General features: G+C 40.5%; 1 protein-coding gene across 12 annotated transcripts in view; it reads left to right on the top strand.

Moving 5' to 3' along the window:
* Positions 1 to 21,664, top strand: part of unc80 (unc-80 homolog (C. elegans)) — a 77,782-nt gene that overhangs the window by 11,276 nt on the left and 44,842 nt on the right. For 10 of the 12 annotated variants that reach the window (XR_003797306.1, XM_029248740.1, XM_018726514.2 and 7 more), the window contains exons 10-27: positions 408 to 624; positions 804 to 944; positions 2,124 to 2,392; positions 2,873 to 3,211; positions 3,637 to 3,768; positions 4,030 to 4,177; positions 6,187 to 6,335; positions 6,859 to 7,022; positions 7,557 to 7,655; positions 7,994 to 8,202; positions 9,793 to 9,899; positions 10,669 to 10,816; positions 15,076 to 15,248; positions 16,707 to 16,919; positions 17,065 to 17,200; positions 17,284 to 17,417; positions 17,929 to 18,106; positions 21,090 to 21,293. Coding sequence is in view for 11 of the 12 variants with exons in the window: in XM_029248740.1 (XP_029104573.1) it covers positions 408 to 624; positions 804 to 944; positions 2,124 to 2,392; positions 2,873 to 3,211; positions 3,637 to 3,768; positions 4,030 to 4,177; positions 6,187 to 6,335; positions 6,859 to 7,022; positions 7,557 to 7,655; positions 7,994 to 8,202; positions 9,793 to 9,899; positions 10,669 to 10,816; positions 15,076 to 15,248; positions 16,707 to 16,919; positions 17,065 to 17,200; positions 17,284 to 17,417; positions 17,929 to 18,106; positions 21,090 to 21,293 (3,160 nt within the window). In the remaining variant the exon portion in view is untranslated. The remainder of the gene's footprint in view (positions 1 to 407; positions 625 to 803; positions 945 to 2,123; positions 2,393 to 2,872; positions 3,212 to 3,636; positions 3,769 to 4,029; positions 4,178 to 6,186; positions 6,336 to 6,858; positions 7,023 to 7,556; positions 7,656 to 7,993; positions 8,203 to 9,792; positions 9,900 to 10,668; positions 10,817 to 15,075; positions 15,249 to 16,706; positions 16,920 to 17,064; positions 17,201 to 17,283; positions 17,418 to 17,928; positions 18,107 to 21,089; positions 21,294 to 21,664) is intronic. The other 2 variants (XM_029248746.1, XM_029248745.1) reach the window with 1 other exon arrangement.

The raw sequence follows: 21,664 nt of genomic DNA, 5'->3' as shown, positions 1-21,664 counted from the left end.
TATTGAGTTGCTTTGGAACATTTTTTTTTTTTAAACACTGACTAGCAACACATGGTCTTTATAGGCCTTTCTTCATTATTTCATTATAACAAACAGAACAATTAGTGGTTTATAGCATCAGGTAGCTGGAGTAAAATGAAAAGAGACGAGCTAAGCCAGACATATCCTTAGAACTGACATTCAGAATATGAGCTGTTGAGTGCTGCTGAAGAGTGTTGGTGTGATGTACTGTCTACAAATAATGCCACTGCATCTTTAACCTTCTATTCCCTTCCCTGCTATTTCCTTCTCTTCTTTCATGCTGGGGTTTGGTGCTTGCTAGACAGAGAGGCACCGTTAGCACCTTTAATAATCCTGTAGTAGTCATTAGTGACACTTTTATGCTTCCTTACTCTTTCATCCTGAAGTTTAAGAATCGGCGCGAGGACCGGGAGCGGAAGGGCTCTATTCCCTTCCACCACACAGGCAAGAAGCGCCAGCGTCGCATGGGAGTCCCCTTCTTACTCCACGAGGACCATCTTGATGTCTCGCCCACCAGGAGCACCTTTTCTTTTGGCAGCTTTTCTGGCCTGGGGGACGATCGCCAGCGACTAGAACGCGGTGGATGGCAAGCAACCATAATGGGTACAGTTCTTCGTCATTTGCCAGTTCTCAGTTGTTTTTAAAGACTGAGCCTTATAGGTTATGCTTATTGGATCCAGGGAGTAATGAGATCTGTCTGTCCAGAAAGTGATCTACTCTGAAATGTAGACATCTTATAACTGAGCCACAAAGAGAGATTTGTGCTTACTCATGTTTTCCAGGGAAATTTACGAGGCGCGGCAGCTCTGATACGGCCACTGACATGGACAGCCTGAGTGCCAAGCACTCGCACTCACACCACACCTTGCTGAGGGACATGCCTGACCACTCCAACAGTCACAGCGACAACACCGTCAAGGAAGGTACAGCGCTACACTTGAAGGGCAGAGCAATATGCCAGGGTGGTGTATCACTGCATGTGCAAGGTGGAACACTATTAGAGGATGAAGTAGAACTGAATATTAGAGGTTCAGCCGAAGGAGTGTTAACATTAGTGCAGAGCAATACTAAAGGAAGATATGGACACTGGACATGAATCGTACAGCACTGCTGAAGGAAATGGAGTTATGAGTAAAAGTTGGTGAACCTTTTGGAATTATCATGATTTCTGCATGAGTAGCTGTTAAAATGTGATCTCATCCTCATCTAAGTCATAATAACTCTTATTTAACAAATAACACACATTTGACATTGCTATATCTTTATTGAACAATTAGTTTGAACAGTCAACGTCGTTGACTGAAAAAAGTGTACAAATCAGTAGGACAATGATGTTGTTAAAAGAGGGTAAATGGAGTCAGGAACTTCAATCAATGAGTCATCTGTTCTGATCAGTTTGGGTGTGGGTTTGACCTGCCCTACCGTATTTAGGTATTAACTATTTATGTATGTTTGTATCTTGTTTGTTTGTATGATTGAGCTAAAAATCAGGTGAGGTTTTAGGAGTCTCAAGTGATAAGCTGTGTAGCACCAATACTACACGTCAATACATGTTGTTACCTTAAACTACCACATGTTTTTATGTAGGGTTTCACTATAAACCAATGTCTGATAATGAAGATGCATATATAAAGAAAACACCTTATATTTGGGTCAGTACAATTATGGCAAACGGAAGGTAAGAAGGTATATTGTGGCATAAAGAAAGAAGATCAGGGAGTACTGCACTTGGAAGGTGAAGAACTGCAAAGAAATATATTGCATAGACAGCACAAAGGACTGTGCAAGGATGGTATTAGGATAAGATAGTACATTACACCACAAGGAAAGTAGAAAATTGCTAAACGTGTAGCAGCATATTTAGTAGTTTAAGATTTGCCTTGATCTGTATGATTTCAAACAAATCATGCAGTAAAAATTCTTAAAATGAGAACTTAATGTCTGTTTTTTTTCCCTCATAAATAAGTAAAAATGTAGGGTTTCAAGTAACATTAAAGGTGCATCCCATTTAAAATTTACTTCATGTTTATTAGTACTGCTCTGCTAATTCCTGCCACAGAATGGTAAATATGACCATTGCACTTTCACTGTCATTTTCCCAGTTCGCTCCCAGATCTCCACCATCACCATGGCGACTTTCAACACCACAGTGGCGTCCTTTAATGTGGGCTATGCCGACTTCTTCACGGAGCACATGAAAAAGCTGTGCAACCCCCTGCCACCTACTGAGCTTCCCACCGAGCCACTGGCCTGTACCAACCTGCCTCGCAGTCTTACTGATTCCTGCATCAACTACTCGTGCCTAGAGGATGGTGAAAACATTGAGGGCACCAACAGCTTCATCCTGAAGAATGGAATGCTGGACCTGACTGTGAGCAGGGGGCTGGGAGCTGTACAGGGCAGCGAGTGTACAAGCTGTTAGATACATACTGTACCAGAAATTATTATATTGATTAGTGATGATGCAGGCTTTAGTGTTTTGTACAGTGTCATGTAAATGTATGCTGGAAGGGGAAAATATCTTTTGATTTTAATAAATTGAAAACTGTCCTGAATGAAGAAAATTTGAGTCATACTATTAAGAGTTCAGCTCTGACTAGAATTTTTCAGTCTCAAGTGGAAAAAGAAGGAATAGAGTTTAAATCATAAAAAATATTTACATGTAACTTTAATCGCTTCTGAAAACAGCATACACATTTGTTTGGCAAGCTTTTAAAATAGGAATAATAATGATTTATGTGCATGTAACCATGTTGTGACAAGTACATTTGTCACAGTAGTTTTGCAGTTACTGGGAAGATAGTCATCGCAGTTACACACTTACTTTGTATTTCCTCTGACCTCCAACCAGGCTGTAATACGTGCTCTGTACTCCGTGCTGGTCCACGACATCAGCTCTCGCATCTGCGATGTGGCACTCAACATCATTGAATGTCTGCTTCAGCTGGGTGTGGTCCCCAGTGCCACATGCAAGTCTGGCAGGACCGATGACAAGGAGAACAAGGAGGCCCGCCCAAAGGAGAACGCCAACCAAATCTCCAGTGTTGCTCAATGGAGCATGTCTGGAGCCACTGGCGGTACGCCTGGTGGAGGTGGTGGTGGTGATGGTGGTGGTGGTGGAGGGGGTGGAGGTGGAGGCAGAGGAGGTAGTGAAGATGAGGTTAAGAATAACAAGGACAAAGAGACCAAGGTGAGTGTGTTTTTAATTTTTTGTGTTAGTTGCAAGTGACTAAAGCTCTGCTCATGACCTGTATTTTATGTAAACAACGTTGCATAAACATATTGTCAGTCATGAGTGATTATTTAGTTAACTTTATCCTGCAGTTTCATTTAATTCAGCTATAGACAGTTTGGAAGGTGGAAGGGGGTAATGCAGTGAGCCATTGTATGCATACATAAAGTACTTGGGCTCTGTAACAAGAACATGAACTCTTGTAAAAATCCACAATCTTATTCTTGCCTTTTGGAGGTCCATGTTAGCTGTAAGCTTTGTTACAGCTGTGTTTTTTCTGTATTATTGCTCAAGCTATTATTTTCCAAATTCTTATTTGCAAAACCTGTAACTACAGAGTGCTGTAACCCCAGAGCCTTATTATCAAAGTGTCTGCCTTTCAGGAGGTTGGTTCTTCTCTGAGTACACACCGTCTGGCCCTCACAATGCTTATCAAGATTGTGAAGTCTCTGGGCTGTGCGTATGGCTGCGGTGAAGGCCACCGTGGTCTCTCGGGGGACCGTCTGCGCATGCAGGTAATGTGCTCCGCCAAGTGACGGGTGTCGTGTATATCGTATTGTAAGGTTATCAGCGGTGTGGATACAGGCTGAAAAGGAAATATAAAACAAATAAAATATAAAAGCTAGAAAGTAAATATAAAACAAAACAAAGAGTATAACTGAAGTAAAACAGAAACAATGGTGAAATGAGGATAATGTATACCAGTCACTGGTTGATGATGAGCTTAGGCTGGTAGCACTGGTACAGTGTCATCTGCTGTCTTTGGTGTTTTTCAGGCCCAGAGCTGTCTGACCAGGCTTTACAAACTGGACAAACTACAGTTCCGCCAGACCATGAGAGAGTATGTCAGCAAGGACTCACTTAACAACGTTGTGGATTTCTTGCATGCACTGCTGGGCTTCTGCATGGAGCCCATCACAGACAGTAAGGAAACGCGCCCCTTTCCATAACGAACCGTGGATGGAAATGGCCCCTACACATCACACACAGATGCGTCAGACACGCACACCTCAAATACAGACACACTCAAAGTCAAGCAAGGCTTTTTCACATCTGGCTGTAAAGACAGTCCCTTCACACTTGATGATAAAACAACTATCTCCCTTTCACACCACAGACAGTGAGAGGATGTTGGCCCCATCACATCACAGGAAATGGGACAATAGCCCTTTATTACCACATTACAGATATTAAGATAAATCAGAGTAAATGACAACCTCCTCTGAAATTGAAGGCATTCTAAATATTTAGTTCCTTTCATGTGTAGCAAACAGAACAAGTCTGTCACTGACTCTCAAATCTACGAACACAATTGGGGCCATAAGTCCCCCATTTTACTAAAAAAGCTAAATATTTATCTGGAAGTTTGGTTTTATAAAAATCATAGATATATCGTACCTCTACTAAATACAAATACTTTTAAATATTTTTATTACTTAATAATTTAGCTGATGCTTTCCTGCCCAGTGACATTTGATGTTAGGTCAGTATGCTAAGATGCTTTCAGTGATTGACCCATTATACAGTTGAATATTTTTTATGGGAGGAAGTTCAGGTAAGTACTACATTCCAAAGTATTGGAGCGAGTTGCGTTACTTTAAGCTACTAAAAATTAAAACTAGAATATTTCAAATTAAAGCTAGAATAACTGAAAATAAAGAATACTGTATGTTTCTTTCCTAAACCAATACAGTGGGTCTCCAATTTATGAGCTTATTTGGGAGTGAGAGGCGGTTCATTAGTCAAAAAGTTAGTCCAATGCAACACAAAGCAGGAAAAGGCCAGTATTCCACAATCTGCTGTAAGAATCACGTGTCTGTGTCCATAACTCTTAATCTGTTGGTGAAATGCAATTTTATTTACTCTGAATTATAAGCTGCCTTGGAGAACAGTGCCTGAAAATGTATAAATGTGACTGGGAGGCAGCAGCATTGTTTTTTGGATGGGAACTGTTTCTTTCTTTCTCTGACTGCACAGCTCATGGAGACCAGGCTGCCAGACAGCCTCATGCATGTGTCCTTGTGTTCTTGAATCCCATAGCTGGGTGTTTATCACCTGCTGTAAATAAGAAAGCACCATACAGAACCCTGCCCAGAGCTGAAGTAGAGTGATGTCAAACTTATGGCAACATTCAATATTTGTGATTGTTGTTTGTCAGCACATCAGGTGAAGCTTTGGCACACAATTTGAATTGGTGTACTGCAATTGGTAAGCTCTTTTTATGAAAAAAATAAATAACGAAATATCTCTCAAGTCTATCACGGCAAAAAGTTTACTTGAAGGTACTGTAGTCTGGGACCCACTGTATTCAGTTCAAACTGTTGACCACTTCACTCCATCAGTATGTGGAGTATTTGTCCTCTAGTCATTGAAACACTAGGCCCAAGATGAATGGTGACCCAGTGAATGAAGTAATATTGATATTGTGAAAACAAAAGTACAGTACCTGCAAGCCATTCTCTTTATTTCCCACTGTCCTGCCTACCCTGCACAATATTTCTACACTTTCCTGTGCATACTAGCAATCTTTACTGCACCTGGCGCTTCCAAGTTGCCAGTGCATTTAGTGCCTTTCACATTCTCAGCACTTTCAGTCCTTAATGACTGCTAACACTTATTCCCTCAGTGTTAGCTCTCTGGTCACTGTGTCCATATTTAGCAAATCCCACTGTTCTGTTGTCAGCCTTTGCCACCGTTCCCACCTGCAGCCATTCCTCACTGCTTCCTACTGAGTGATGACTTTGATCCGCAGTTATGCCAAAGCCACCTGCATGTAGTCAAATTCAGTTCAGATTTGTCCTGAGTTTGCATCCTATCCCTGAGATCCTGAAGGTTCCTCTGACATGTGCCATGTGGAGTGAGTTTGCCCACACCAATACACCCCCAAGCCACAGTATGAGTGGTCTCTTCTCTCCTTTTCTCCATGATACTAGATAAGGCAGGGTTTGGAAACAACTTCACCACAGGGGACAGCAAGTCTGTGGCCCAGAACATGGAGGCTGTGGTTGTGGGCTGCATGTTCAAGTCCCTGATAACACGCTGTGCTTCCACCACCCATGAGCTGCACAGTCCAGAGAACTTGGTGAGACCTCACAGCCAAACATTTGGTGAACATATACTAACACTCCTTACACAGATCTGTGCTTTGATGCAATCCTGTCTCTAAGATTTGCAGGCATTTCCTTTGACCTTATAGCTTGCCTTTTGCTCTGATACACATTGTCATCTGTGAGACCTTATATAGACGAGTGTGTGCCTTTCCAAATCATGTCCAATCGATTTGAATTTACCTCAGGTGGATCCCAAATAAGGTGTAGAAACATCTCAAATATTATCAGTAGAAATGGGATGCAACTGAGCTAAACTCCAAGTGTCATTGCAGAGGATCTGAATACTTATGTATGAAAAGGGAAAATTGTTTGCCCTGTCTGTTTTCCAGTTCTCCCATGTTGTCTGATGTAGAATGCGTGACTTGGTTTGATGGTTAGTTTCAAGTTGCACATGTGTATAGAAGTAAGTAAAATGTTCTGTTTTATTCTCTTTTTCAATCACACACTGACATGCAAACACGCATATGCAAATGCGCATGGTGGCGCTCCCACAAGGGCCTGTACTGTGACATCCGCCAACTAGTGCAATTTATAAAGGAGTCCCATGGCAATGTGTTCCGGCGAGTTGCGCTGAGTGCCCTCCTGGACAGTACTGAGAAGCTCACCACCACAAAGAAGACAGAGGAGAAGGAGGAGGCCAAGCCCACCGGGCCCAGAAGGTACTACACATCACACAGTTAACTCTGCAGGATGCATAGCTGTTAGGTAACTGACGTAAAGCTTCAGCAAAGATATATATGTTAATGAGAAAAGTATTTGATCGTAAGATATAAAATTTAATTATGAAGAATGTCAGATAAAAGGTGTAAAAGCATGTTACAATTGTAATAGGTTAACATAGATACCCTTTTAATTTTATGTGGGAGTACCAGATCATGTAAGACTATTGACATATATTTGAATGGATATTTACAATCAAATAACCAGCTGGCTCTCCTTAAAACTGCATGACGTTACTGACTGAAGTATCTAGCTGGGACTTTGCATATGCACAGCATTTTAATTATGTCTTGCTGCTTGTTCCGAGGATATATTCTCTATTTTCTTCACTTAATGCCATTTGAAGTCTTTGCCTGTACTTCCTGGTGAAAAGTTCAGTGTAAGCAGGTTTGAAGTGTCATCTTTGTTTGGATGGTTCTATAACTGCGACAGTGGGAAGGGAATGGGAACACATGCCACTGCTGTGTGTTCAGGTCTGAGCCAGGAGCTGCTGGAGAGAAGGGTCAGCCCTCCACTACGGCAGATGAGTGCCGGAGTCTCATCTCCAGCCGCCCTCCACAGACTCCCGAGCAGTGAGCGCGTCTCTGCCTTACCTCCACTCCACAGCCATCACCCCGTGCATTCATTCTTTCTCAAGAACAGTGGCATCCTGCACTCCCTGCCCTGTGTTATGCTGGATTTTTCTTAGTCTCCCTTTGAATGGTGGAAGCAGGTTTTAAGCGCTATGCTAGTTGCAGAGTTTGGAAAAAAATGACATTGTGCAACTTCTGTGTCATTCATGCATTTATTCATTTATCTCTGTCTGACTGTGTATGAATTGAACATTGTATTGAGCTGTGCTGTTGATGCCTGGGAAGAACTCAATAGCACTGCTCACAGTGATGCACTTTCCCCATTCTGTGTGCACCAGTGAAGAGCAGATCCCAGGGGCACTGCTGGGCAGGAAGGACTTCTGGAGGAAGATGTTTAAATCCCAGAGTGCAGCAAGCGACACGAGCAGCCAGTCGGAGCAGGACACGTCCGAGTGCACCACAGCCCACTCGGGTACCACCACAGACCGGCGCTCGCGATCCCGCTCCCGCCGCATTTCCCTACGCAAGAAGCTCAAGCTACCCATTGGTGGGTATGGAAGGGCACCCTTTTGCCCCCCTTAACTTGATGTAATTGATAAGTCACACTCCTCATGTACAAGAACTTATTTGCATTTGGATAATGCTGTTAAATCCACACGTTTCTCAAAATATAATTTCAGCGCTACAATCACTTTGCGCACTTTAATTCTGCAGACAAAATTTGCTGTAGGATTCATGTGGCATTTTCACAGGGCCGGAATTTGTATGATATTACTATGTCAACATGATGAGATTAATGAAACTACCACAAATATTTTCAGTTTAGTTACTGACGGTCTGTATTTCCCTCATGATAAAAGTAAATTTATAAAATGGTAAAATGTGAGCTCCACAAAAAGTGTCATTCATTTTCTAAATGGGTAAAATTGGAGTCATGATAACTAGGAGATTATAAGCAAATTTTTCTTTTAAACACCATATAACAGATGGGAGGACTTTTAAATGTGTACTGTATTATCCTAAAAGATTAAACTGTATGTTTACTATGACAACATATTGTATTTTTAGTATTATTTAAAACTTTTTTTATATGAAAATGCTAAAACCTTTTTAAATAGAATTAATGATTTATGATGGTATTTATAATTTATCCGCCATCGCTATATGTTAAATACTTTCTCGGTGCCAGTCCTAGATTTATGCATTTCTAAACAACGCTTGAAAGGACCTTGAAGTAAGAGAGAGGTGAGAACAGCAGGGCTTAACAGATGAAAAAAGAGAAAGGACTAGAACTTAATTACTGTAGAGGTGGCAGAGGCCTGATGATCAGTTTGGTAATTGTTTACTGCTGCTGACCCACTGCGTCACTGTGCTCATGGCGGAAAGATGCACCCATCCAGTTCTTAGTGTCTCCTCTCAGCAGCAACAAGTACATGCATACAAACTTTATTTTCCTACAGTGCTTCTGTATTGTGACACAGAGTTTGCACCATAAGCCACACACATACACACAATGTTGCATTTCCCTGAATATCGCAGAATCTGGGAACTTATATATCCATCCATATCCCCAGGGCCTAGGCGTTTCTCATATGGGCAGTGCTCATGACCATATTGACAGTGTACTGTTCTAGTTAGACTGACGTTTTAGCACAGCTGTACATGGAAGTCCTTTGGGTTGCTGGTGGGATGTTTCTAGCTTTGTCAGCAGCCAAGCATTGATTTGAACTAGAATACTGCCAGCCCTTGTGAAAGCTTGAAAAAGGTAGCAAAGAATCAGAGAGCAATTCACAACATGCAGAAGTAACTACAGTATGGAAAGAGACTTGTGAAATAATTATTCCAAATATGTATTTTGATTTTAGTGACATTTACAATCTTTTTAACGAAATATGTGAAAATTATGTCTTTTTTCTTTCTTTTTTGCTTTCTGTTTGTACCCAGCATGGCATGGGACAGTTCCTCTTCCACTCACCTTCTCTATGCTACGTATGTGTGTTTTACAGCCTCTGTCTGTTCCTGTTTCTGCATCAGAATAATAGTCTGTTTCAGATAGTGCTGTGTTTGTGCCTTGGTCTGGTGGTCTGAGTTTCCTTCCCTTCATTTCAAACCTCCTATCATTGCCTTCCTCATGCAGGCAACTGGCTGAAGCGCTCGTCCTTGTCCGGTCTGACAGATGGTGTGGAGGACTTGTTGGACATCAGCTCTGTGGACAGGCTGTCCTTTATCCGGCAGAGCTCCAAGGTCAGTGAGGTCACTGGAATTGCCACTACGATGTGGAAACTCAAACAACATACATTCATGGCCCAGTTAATATCAGGGTGAGGTGTCAGAATTCTGTTGGTGTGCTGTCGCATGTCATAAGTCAAGGACTATCTGCGCATTATAATGTATGTTTTAGGACTGCATTAGCAAATAATTATTGAATATCGTTATTTATTCCTTCCATACACAATGCACATACATGAGCTGCACTATTTGTGCTAAGGCAAATATGATTGATAGGTTGATGTAGGGTAGAGTAACACTCTCAGAGATGAGTTTTAATGAACACATACATATGAGCGTGATTCTTAACGTGAACATTAATGAACAAGGTCCAAAAAAGGCACAATTGCAAAAGTATACCGCCCTTCACCAAGTATGGTGGACAGTGACTGTATTTAAAAAGTAAAGTGTAAGTACCCATTTTTGGATTTTGTTTTAACTCGGTTTAACTGTTTCTATATGGGAGAAAGACAGTAAAATGGTTTTTCAAGTCCAAGATAGTCCCAAGTTAACTGCACAATTTTTATGTTGGTTACAGAATGTTTAAGGCATAATAATGAAAATATTCAATATGCCCTGAAATAATGTCATTTAAGAAAATCAATAATAATTATTAAACTGAATGTAGATTTAACTAGAAAAATTGTCAGATTTTTTTAATTTATTAAAAAGTGAAAAGGTCTTTGGCCTAGAACAGCAGTCCAGAACCTCAGTTGTCTCCTTTTTCTTACTTCCATCACATAAGGTTAAGTTCACCAGTGCAGTGAAGCTGTCAGAGGGGAGTGCAGCAGAGTATGGCCGGGACGAGGAGGAGAATTTCTTCAAGCGGCTCGGTAAATGGCGGTCCGGCCGGCGGAACCCATCCAAGCTCCACCACACAGAAGAGAAAGATGGTAGACCCCTGGGGCATCCTGCCCCCGCCCCCTGCTCGCTCTGTGTGTGTGTCCCATGTCTGTCCTGTGTTCTGCCTCTTCCATGCCAGCTGTGTGTCTGTGCCAATCTGCTCATCACTCCCTCAGCAGAGGTTTCTTGAAACAGCTTGAGGCTTTAGCCGTGCTAAAAGTGAGGTGTAAGGAAATGCTCAAAGCACATTTACTACATAAAGTATTCTAATTGCATCTACTTCTTGAAGAGATTCATATTCCTTCCAAAAGTAAATATTTAAGCAGCCTCTTAACAATTCATGCTTATATTGTCCTTGTTTCCCCCCCTAAACTATCTGTTACTTGGGGTATGCCCTCACTATGTCCAGAGCAAGAGCGAACAATGGAAAACTCCAGGTTTTTTTTTTTTTTTTTTTTTTAAAATGACAACTGATATGTCCTGTGCCACATGAATTAAATGTATTTTAAACACCTCTAGTGCTCTCCTTTCAGAATGCCCGATTTGTCTATGCTGACAATAGAACTAGCCAGTAATGTAACACACGCTCTCAGCTTGGCAGATGACTGAAATTAAAGCAAGTTGGCTTAATTTAAGCATGTCACTATACAAAGCCAATGTAAGGGATGATACTTTCTATGATCACTACAGCCAAAGTTCACTATGTATAGCCTCTTTTGACTGTGACTCTCACTTGTACCTTTCCAAGGAGGAGGGCTGCTTGTGGTGAGGTGTGCTCACATGTCTATGCTCCAGTGACCCTGTCCCTTTGTCTGCTTCCCAAAGCCTCTGGCTGTCATCTTGCAGGAAACCAACCAGGGAAGATGTGGCATGTTACAAAGCCTCTGTTAACACAATTAAGATTTGGTCCCAGAAATGCACTTTTGACAATGATTGAAGATATGGTAATATACTATATATAGCATAGTATTGCAAGTATTGTAATTGCCCTCAGTTTTTTATGGAGTAAAAGTGGACAACTGTCTTTCTCCCGGCTATGGAAAGAACAGTCATTCAGCTGGATTGAATGTATTCATAACCATGATACTTTGCTGCAATGCCATTTGCTGGAAGAAAAATTAAAATAATTAATATAATTATTAAAATAGTTCAGTGTAGCTGCCTTTAAAGTAGTTTCACACAAAAGTTTTCAAATTTTTCTGTGCCTGAAACCATTTATAGCTCATTAGCAGTGTCTTTGTTTGATGTTACTGGAAAAATATCATCGCTGTTGGTATGTTCCACTGCCAAATGCTTTACTATAGTAAGATGTGGTACATCAGTGCTATTTTGAAAGTCTGTGAAGCCTTGCTGTCATTCTGTTACACTGGTACCATGAAATCCTTGTTTAAGAATGAGTTCATTGTTGATTCTTAAACATTTATATCCAAAATTTGTGTTTTTCAGTAAAGTTGAATTGCATGCATATGATAGCAAAAATAGCTAAATACGAAGCAATGCATGTACAAAAATAAGTGCACCCCAATTTACATTAGCTGTCAAAAGCATAATTGGTAATGACTAGTAAAATTACTGAGTAACAAGTCTTCTCTGTACAAAACACACGGACAGATAGAATCTTTATTAATCCCTAAGGAAACTGCACAAGTTCTACAAGATACTGTAACACACTTCCTCTGTAAATGTAGAAATCAGGGGACCTCAAAAGGAGGACTTTTAGCAGTCATCATTTTGAAAACTTCTATAAATCAGTGATACAGGTCACTGTTCACCAGTTTCAGTTTCAGTATCCATGTTCTGCATGGGACAGCAGTCCATCGCAGGGTATCCACACGCTATGGGAAATTTATACTAGCCTGAAAATACCTGACACAATTTTGATTGTGTGAGGAAATGCATAGAAACACTGAAAGCACACACAAACTCGAAAAAACCCTACAAAAGGATAGAATTTAAATACAATGAGATATATTTAAATTCTTTATGAAAAAAACTTCTGAATCTTTTGCACTCTTTGTACTCCAGAACTTGGAATAATAAAATATGCAAAGTTACAGAGACAGGCAAGACATTTGTTACAAAGTGGGACTTGGTACATACACTTGAACACCATTTTATACCATGGTCCCAATGATTAGATATCTTTGAACTGTTCCTTTAGTTTGGTTTTTTAAGAATTTTTAAAAAAAAAAAAAAAAAATTTTCAAGGGGGCGCGGTGGTGCAGTGGGTTGAACTGGGTGCTGCTCTCTGGTGGGTCTGGGGTTTAAGTCCCGCTTGGGGTGCCTTGTGACGGACTGGCATCCCATCCTGGGTATATCCCCTTATGCCCTGTGTTGCCGGATTAGGCTCCGGCTCCCTGCAACCCTCTATGGGACAAGCGGTTCAGGTGGTGTGTGTGTGTGTGTGTGTGTGTGTGTGTGTGTGTGTGTGTGTGTGTGTGTGTGTGTGTGTGTGTGTGTGTGTGTGTAATTTTGAGAAAATTTTTCTCTTTTTAAAAATTTGTTCTTTTTTTCTCATACTGCTTTCATTATTACTACAACCGTCCCTTGCATAATAAGCAATAGGTTGCTAGTAATTTAATTCGTGTAAAAAGAACCCTTGGTTATATTATCATTTTTTAAATCCCTAAGTCACAAAATGTTGAGTAATTTCTTCACAAAATGTGAAAAATCCCTGCTGTATATTTTAAACAGAGAAAATGTATTTGAAAACTGAGCACAGAGTATCAGAAATGTTCAGGATACCTTTAAATCTAAGTTGAAGACCCTCATGGAAGATGTTTACACATTACATATTTGTATCTGTTTTTATATCCCCTTTCCCTTAAAGTTTAAAAAAAAAAAAAAAAAAAAAAAACCTTTTGATTTAACAAGGATTCCAATGTACAAGTGTGACATATATATATATAAAAAACCGCACTGGGGGTTTCATATACTTTCAAACAGTACTGTATGTGATTTGTGCTTTGTTGGAAGTCTTTGCATTTGTGTTGGTATTTTCAACTTTTACATTGTATACTATTTATGGCAGTGCCCCAGTGGAAAAATGTTTATAACTGATCAAAAATGCTTTTGAGTTATTCAAATGTCATGAGATTTCACTGAAGTATTAGTGATCACAGCTTATATAAAAATCTTACCAAATAATTGACAGTTTAATGTTTTTGACCATTTGTTCAGTTGTGATGTTGGCTCATTTTATCAGTCTACAGCATATAAGAAAATTAACTTGCAATTTGAAGGTCTCAGGTTCAACTCCTATCCCTTGTTAAGGCTGTACTTTGTTTGAGGATGGGGATTGCCTTGAATTGCTGTATACATGTAGCACAGTGGCAACTGGGTAGCCCGAGTACCTCACTGTGCCAGGACTGTATGATTAGATGTGGCTTTTATCATCAGCGAACATAACCACACAAATTTCTTGTTTACAAGTTTTTGTTTGAAAGGTATTAAGTATACAAATATGCAAGCAGTGATAGTAGCTGTTTTTGTTTGATATTACAAGTACTTTGTAGGTTTTACAGTTTACTGTAACTCCTCACTAGTAGTTACATTCGCCAACATAGCAAACAGGAGATGGTCCTGTTTCTATTCTAAGTGTGTTTCACTGACAAATAACAGGTTGTTCCAGAAATACAGGTAGCTTTCACTTCCCAACAGACAAATTTTAGAATACAGAAACACTGACTAAAATTAAAAGTAAATAAGTAGTGTAGAATGTTCATATACTGAAAAAATTTTTATTCAAATGTTTGTAACATGTGGAATCAGTGTACTGTATAAATATTGTTTTCTTTCATATTGTAAAGTTGTTTGACAGCCTTGAAATAACATTAAGATTCAGATGTGTATTCATTGACATGACATACAGTGTTCAGGAGGGAATTCTCTTGTTTGCTAGATAGGACTGCGGCTGTTAAGACAAGAGAATATGCTAGGCTTGTGTGTGAACCTGATAGGATACACATTCCGGTGACCACAGAGACAAGACTGAATGGGGAAAATCACACTGTATGGCTCAGAAAACCTTTCAATGCAGCTTAGTTTTTTATAGAGCATGAGTGACGGATGCTGAATAACGAATCAAGAGACATAGCAGAAGCGGTTATAGCAGATAAAGTAAGCATGGCGATAAAAAGGTTGGCTATACATTTAATGACTAAACGCAATATACTAGTTAGTAAAGCTATAAAGAAAGCCAACAAGAAAGGAAAACAAACTCCCAACCAAAAGGCAAGGGAGAAAAGAAACCTCTGGCCTCTAATAAACCATGAGTTCTTGTCTCCTGCTTCTCCTGCACTGCTGCCAGGGTGCCACGGGTTCCAGGAGCGGCTGGCTGCAAGCCAAGAGGCCATGAAGAACAAGAATGTAGTGAACCTTGGTGCCATCAGGCAGGGCATGAAACGTTTCCAATTCCTTCTCAACTGCTGTGAGCCAGGTACCATCCCAGATGCTTCCATACTGGCAGCTGCCCTGGACCTGGTAAGAACCAAGCTTTTACTCAGTGCTGCTGGAGTAACTACTCTCAATGTCTCTGAGGTGCCTGGTGTTCCTTTGACTCAGTGTCGTGGTTTCTCTGGGTTAAGCACATCCAGGTTTTTACTAAAATGTCTTTGGAACGCATTCAGGCTGTTTCTAGTTGACTCTGGGGCATCTTTTAAGTGTCCCTGGCTCTTTTCTGAAACACTTATTGGTAGTTTTTGTTGTTTGTATTTCTTTATGCTTGTATGCATGTTTTTGTTTTCTTTGTCCTTTTACCATTTTGTGCCCCTTTGATTTGTTTTTACTCATAGGTGTAGATGCAATGAATTTCACTTGGACTGATGTCTGTTAAATTTTGCCATAACAACTTCCACAGCGTTTTGTGTGGACAAGCATTTTTCAAATTTAATATTATAACCTCAATTCCAGAAAGGCTGGGACAGGATGGAAAATGCTAATAAAAACAAAAAGGAGTGATTTGTAAATTTACTTTGACTTGTATTCAAGCAAAAACAGTATAAAGACAAGGTATTTCATGTTTTACCTAAACAATTGCATTGGGTTAGGCTCCAGTTCGCCTCGACCCCGCTTGGGACAAGCAGTTCCAGACAATGTGTGTGTGTGTTTATTCCGAAACTGATGAATGCAATAGCATAGCACAGCAAATAGGATGCAGTAGGATAGTCACAGTAGGCATTATGTTCATGCAGAAGGTAGCTCACAAGTGTACACCCTACCACTGGTATCTAATCGTAGTTCATTCCTGAAAATCCATCCATATAGTGGGGGATCAGACACCATACAATCTATTCCCGTTATAGCTTATATATCTTATTGTATACTTCATTCCCAGGCTGGAAAAAACTTAAATCAAAAATGCTTAGGGAGCAAGCTTATGAAGGGAAATTACTTAAGGGAAAAGACAGGGAAAGGGAGAGTATTTAATTTTTTAGTGACACCTGTGAAGTGGGATAGTTGTGAGGAAGGGAGATACCCTATTGTCAGACTTGGAATGAGTACGAACATTATTATTGAGGAAAGAAGACAAAAGCAGTTCCTTGTTTCCTGAAGCAGTAGAGATAAGCACGTACTAATTAACAGTGGAGAAAGTAGAGCAGAGTACTATGAAGCTAATTAAAAAGATTGTTAACCAGCAGCTTATATCTAGTCAATAACAATTAAATGCCAGTTAGTGACTAAAAGAATGACTATATGGAGCTTATGGGGAAGAAAAGCAAGAACTCTTGCAACCAATAAAATTAAATATAGCTGTACCCCAGTATCTGCCCTTGTGGTATCAGTGCTTTTGCTATAATGCCTGTTGAAAATGAATACCATTCTTCACTATCAGCAGCCATTCCTCCATAATTAATTTTATGTGCATTTTCTCTTTTTCTGACTAATAAAACACATAGTTCTTACCACCTAGGGTGAGAAAGGGTCTTTGTATCCCTGCAGGAAGCTCCTGTTGTAGCGCGGGCCTCTCTCTTCCTGGAGTGTGCACGCTTTGTTCACCGATGTAACCGTGGAAATTGGCCTGAGTGGATGAAGGGCCACCACGTGAACATCACTAAGCGGGGACTGTCCAGGGGCCGCTCCCCCATAGTGGGCAACAAGAGGAATCAGAAACTGCAATGGAACGCTGCCAAACATTTCTGCCAGTGGGCTGATGTACGTTCTTAACTGTGCCAACAAATTTTTAATGTGAATCAAAATAGATTTAAAAAAAAAAAAAAAAGTGTGACATATAGCTTTACATGAGGCAGCAGCTTGATGTCTACTTGTTTCTGTGTGCATGGGTATCGCTCCTCTGAAGGCCATTGGCACACGTCTGAGTGAGCTTTGTCACTCGGACAGCGAGAGCCCTGCAAACATCCTTGGCTTTATATATGATGAGGAGACCAAGAGACGTATGCGTAAAGATGATGAAGAGGAGGACTTCCTTGATGACAGTGAGTAACACCACCATAATCTCAGATGCCCAAGATAAGTAACTAACTGCAGGTCTGTTGAAATAACTCATCTCATCTTCCAGATACAGTGAACCCAACAAAGTGTGCCTGCCCATTTGCCCTGAAGATGGCAGCCTGCCAGCTGCTGCTGGAGATTACCACGTTCCTAAGGGAAACGTTCCCATGTTTACCTCGGCCTCGTACTGAGCCCCTAGTGGTCAGTGAACATATTCAAATCAAATGACTTTCTATAGTTCACTGGCCCCTCAACTTGCAAACACAATTGGAACTGGAAGATTGTAGCTTATTTTGTTGATAAAGCTAAAATCATATCATACAGTTCATAAAGTTTTGTTTATATATAGTGCAATAAGCTTGTACCATACTTGTATCTACTTACGTTTCTCAGTTTTAGATGGAAAATATTTAAAATTGTCTTCAGATCATTTGTTTATGCTTGCCAGTGTCACACCAGTACAGAATAATATATAACATATTTGTAAATGTAATAAACCTATTTTGTGCAAAAACTTGATGTGATTCAGGGTGGTGTAATTGATTGTAATGTCAGTATACTAAATAAGTACAACTCGGCCCTTTTTCTCTTTGTTCATCTTTTGTACATTCCTTGTATTGTTCCAAGGTCCACACTCTAAAAATCCTGTGTTTCTTGACAAGAAAATGTTCAAATGAGATAAATCTAGCCTCTTTTCTCCTCAATTTCCAAGGATTTGGACAGCTGCCGGTTACGACTGGATCCAGAGTTGGGTCGTCACCGGTATGAGAGGAAAATCAGCTTTGCTGGAATCCTGGATGATGAGGATGGCCATGACTCCCTGAACAGTAGCAGCCACACCCTCAAGTCCGACACAGGATGTGATGACAAAAAGTCGCAGGAGCCTCTGGGTAAGGTCTCCAAGCTGCTGTCAAGACTTTGTTTCTATGAAATTCTAGAATTAAATGTTTAATGCCAGGAGTAAAGAGAATATCAGAATTAGGAAGGCGTGCCTGACATTATTGAAACTTGCAGTGTCGTAACTCATTATTTCATTTGTTTTACACCTGACTAAAACAGCTTCAGTCAAGTATATTAAAAAATGACTTGAAATAGATGTCTTGATTACAATGTACAATGACTAAAATTCTAGTGAAGGAGGAAATTCAAATTGCTGACATTCACACACAATTTCAGTATTCTTTGCTGTTTTGCAGACAGGCATCTGCTAAATGCATTCATTGACATAAAATAGGTGTGACTCACCAAATAACCCTCCATGAGGAGATACCTGGGCTGCCAGTAGTGTAAGACAATGGGAAAGCACTTTAAGGACAGAAGGATCACCAGTAGAAGGGAACTTTTTACTTTTGTTAGAACATTTGACCGACGTTCCTTTAGTCAATGATGTGGCTGCATCACTTCAAGACTGCAAGACTTCACCTCTTATGTTTTCTTAATTTAATTTTGTCAATTATTACTTGTAATCTACTTAATTGTTGCCTGGAGTGGCACAGTGGTGCAATGTTGGCACCTCATGGTGCTTGGGCTGTTGCTTTGCGCAGTCTTTCCATGTTCATGTGGGTTTCCTCCTGGTACTCCAGCTTCTTTTCAGCTGTTTCTCACGGTTTAAAGAAATTTTTCAGGTGATCTGGTGACTCTAAATTTCTCTGTGTGTTTACATGTGAGTGAATAAAAATATGTGAGATTGCCCTGTAATGAACTGGAACCCCATCCAGGATGTATTCTGCCGGATGTGACATGCTTCCAAAACAGGCTGTGATCCAGAATTGGACAGGTGATTAATGATAATGATGGATGAATGGAGAGACAGGACAATTGTTGCCAAATTACTATTTCTATTTTCCTTGTTTAAGTACCTTAAAACCGCAAAGTGGAGAAAGGTGGACGATACTAAAATATTACTCACCCACATTAACCTCTTGTTGAAGTCAGGGTTGTGGTGATCCAGAGCCTGTCCTGGAAACAGACCACAAGGCCAAGCAGGGTATAACCAGAATGGGGTGCCAGTCCACCATAGGGTAGCCAAACATATTATCATCTAATTAAATTTGTAATTCACCCGAAACACGTTTTTGCACCGTGCTACAGGAGCACATGTAGGAAACCGACTTAAGATTAATGATCACATGGAAAACAGGCCAATTTTGTACAGATTGAGCTACATTCAATCTTACATTTTAGCAGCTCATCTGAGAGACAGCAGTGGCACCATTGCTACCCTCTATACCACCATTACACTCCTCCTTAAACTAATACAATAACTTTGTTCACATTTAAAAAGGGTCTGAGAACTCACATCTTCCAGACTCACTTCGCCCATGAATAATCTCTCTTAAGCTCCTGTGAGGTGTAAACGTTCATGCACCATAACTGTATGATCATCATGCCTGAAGCCTTTACACAGCTGCTACTCCTGTGTATTATATGTAAATATTTGTGTAGCGCCACCCTCCATTCCATTTCACCTAATTATGAGGGTGGTGTCCCTGGGTTCTATTCCAACTAAATGTATAACCCAAGTATTTCGATAAAAACAAATTTATAAATTCTCCAAACACCATAAAACCCAAAGGAATATTCAAAGTTATTGTCCCACACACAATACTAACCCCAAAATCCCAGCCCGTCTCGTCGAACTGCTACGCCGGTGTGACGGAGGAGGACTGAAGAGAACCCGATCATTATTTATTATAACGCTTCGTGCTACCGGTAACGCGCGAAGTTCCTCGGGCATCGCCGTCGGCCATCGCTGGAGTTTTTACCCGCCCCGAACTCGAGTGGACGGGGATAACTTAGCCTAAAGGTAAACTGCGGTTTTTTTTCCCTTAAGTTCTGTTCGCAAGAGTGAAGCGACCCATAATCTTGGGTCTCAACGCACACAAGCTGCGTCCAGGCCTGCAACGAGGGTGTTAAATTACGTATTAGGGAGTATTCGAGACATGATGATTTTCATTTTGTTGTGTGCAAGAAGCCGAGGTTCTGTAAAAAACTTCTAGCCTGTTGTGCGTCGAAGTGTGTAGCACCGAGGTTATTCGTTGTTCGTAAGAAATTGAATACGTGTGAAGTTTGTGTTTTCTTATAATATAATGTTTGGTTGTTTGCATTCATTTTCACCTGGGTGCAGAGGAGAGTGTGTGAAGGAGGTGTTCGAGAGAGCGCTCCAGAGAGTGAGGAGGTGATATTTTTTTGGTTGCTGAAAGAGCAACCAAAGAGAAAATAATTTTCAAAATATCATTTCGTGTGGATTTTGTATATAGGCGAGTTTAAGTTTCCCGGGTGTCCTTGTGGTCCTGCGAGACATTCGGTTTAAAACGACGAGTTTTCAGCCCCGTCTAGAGACTTTTCCCATTCATTCCATCCCTCTTTTCTCTCATTGGTTCGGCGCCAAACCGAAGCCCAATCAATTCACAATACGTGCAGAACTGGCATAACGCGTAGGCTGCACCTGTTCCAACATATGTTGGTATGGCTTCAACCACACTATTAATCAAATTGATGAAGCTTTACGTAAACCTTCACAATGAACACATAACTAGTAGCGCTACAGGGCTACATTTGTATCGCCAAAAAAAAAATAAAAAAATTGTCGGAAGGTGATTAGGAATCATCTATTGAGTTTTATGCAGCTACTTGTGTGATGAACATTGGTGCATAAAGTGGAAAGAAACAAACTTTACTTTATCACATTTTCTGCAGCTATATGTTGCTTTCTCCTAATCTAATGTAATCAAATTATATTCTCAGATGTATGTATCATTGGAGAAAAGTGTCTGCTAAATGAATAAAATTACATAATTACAACATGCAGATATTACTGATACGAAGCTTGTGAGGCTTTGCAGTCTGAACCATCTCCTTTCCCCCCAACAGCTCCCATAAGAAAGATTCGCATCGGAGGCTCCCGCCATCTGCAAATCAAGGGTGCCCAAAGCTTCCGGGTGAAGAAGGGTGGCTCCCTGTCATCTATTCGTAGAGCTGGCAGCCTGAAGAGCACTAAGATGTCCCGGCAAGATTCGGAGTCAGAGAATGAAGAAGGACTGTTGTCCCAGAGCAGAGATACAGTCACAGACATTGGTAATCGGCTGAAACATTGTCACTCACTTGGTGATTGCGGTACACACTAAAGTATCAAATAGTAAGAACAACAATAACTAATTCCCCAGCACAGCAATACAGATGACATTGGAAACTAGCACAAATTAGAAACGCAGATACACTGGTGCTAAAACTTGGCTTTGGCAGTTGTGTGGTTGCTAGTGTATTTCCACAGATAACTAATAGTTACCAGGACCCTACTGCTAATTTATTAATTCTGCTGATTTACTGGTAATCACCAGTAAATAGTAGCCCAGATATATGAAAATGTCTCATCGGTGTTTAATTACCCATATATTCAGCATAGAAATCGATTTGGTATGTACAGCCATACATCCTACATTAACTAA

Source organism: Scleropages formosus, chromosome 24 (genome assembly GCF_900964775.1).
Source record: "Scleropages formosus chromosome 24, fSclFor1.1, whole genome shotgun sequence".
Lineage (NCBI taxonomy): Eukaryota > Metazoa > Chordata > Actinopteri > Osteoglossiformes > Osteoglossidae > Scleropages > Scleropages formosus.
Note: the sequence above shows the minus strand (reverse complement) of the source record. Positions and strands in the feature narration are given on the sequence as shown.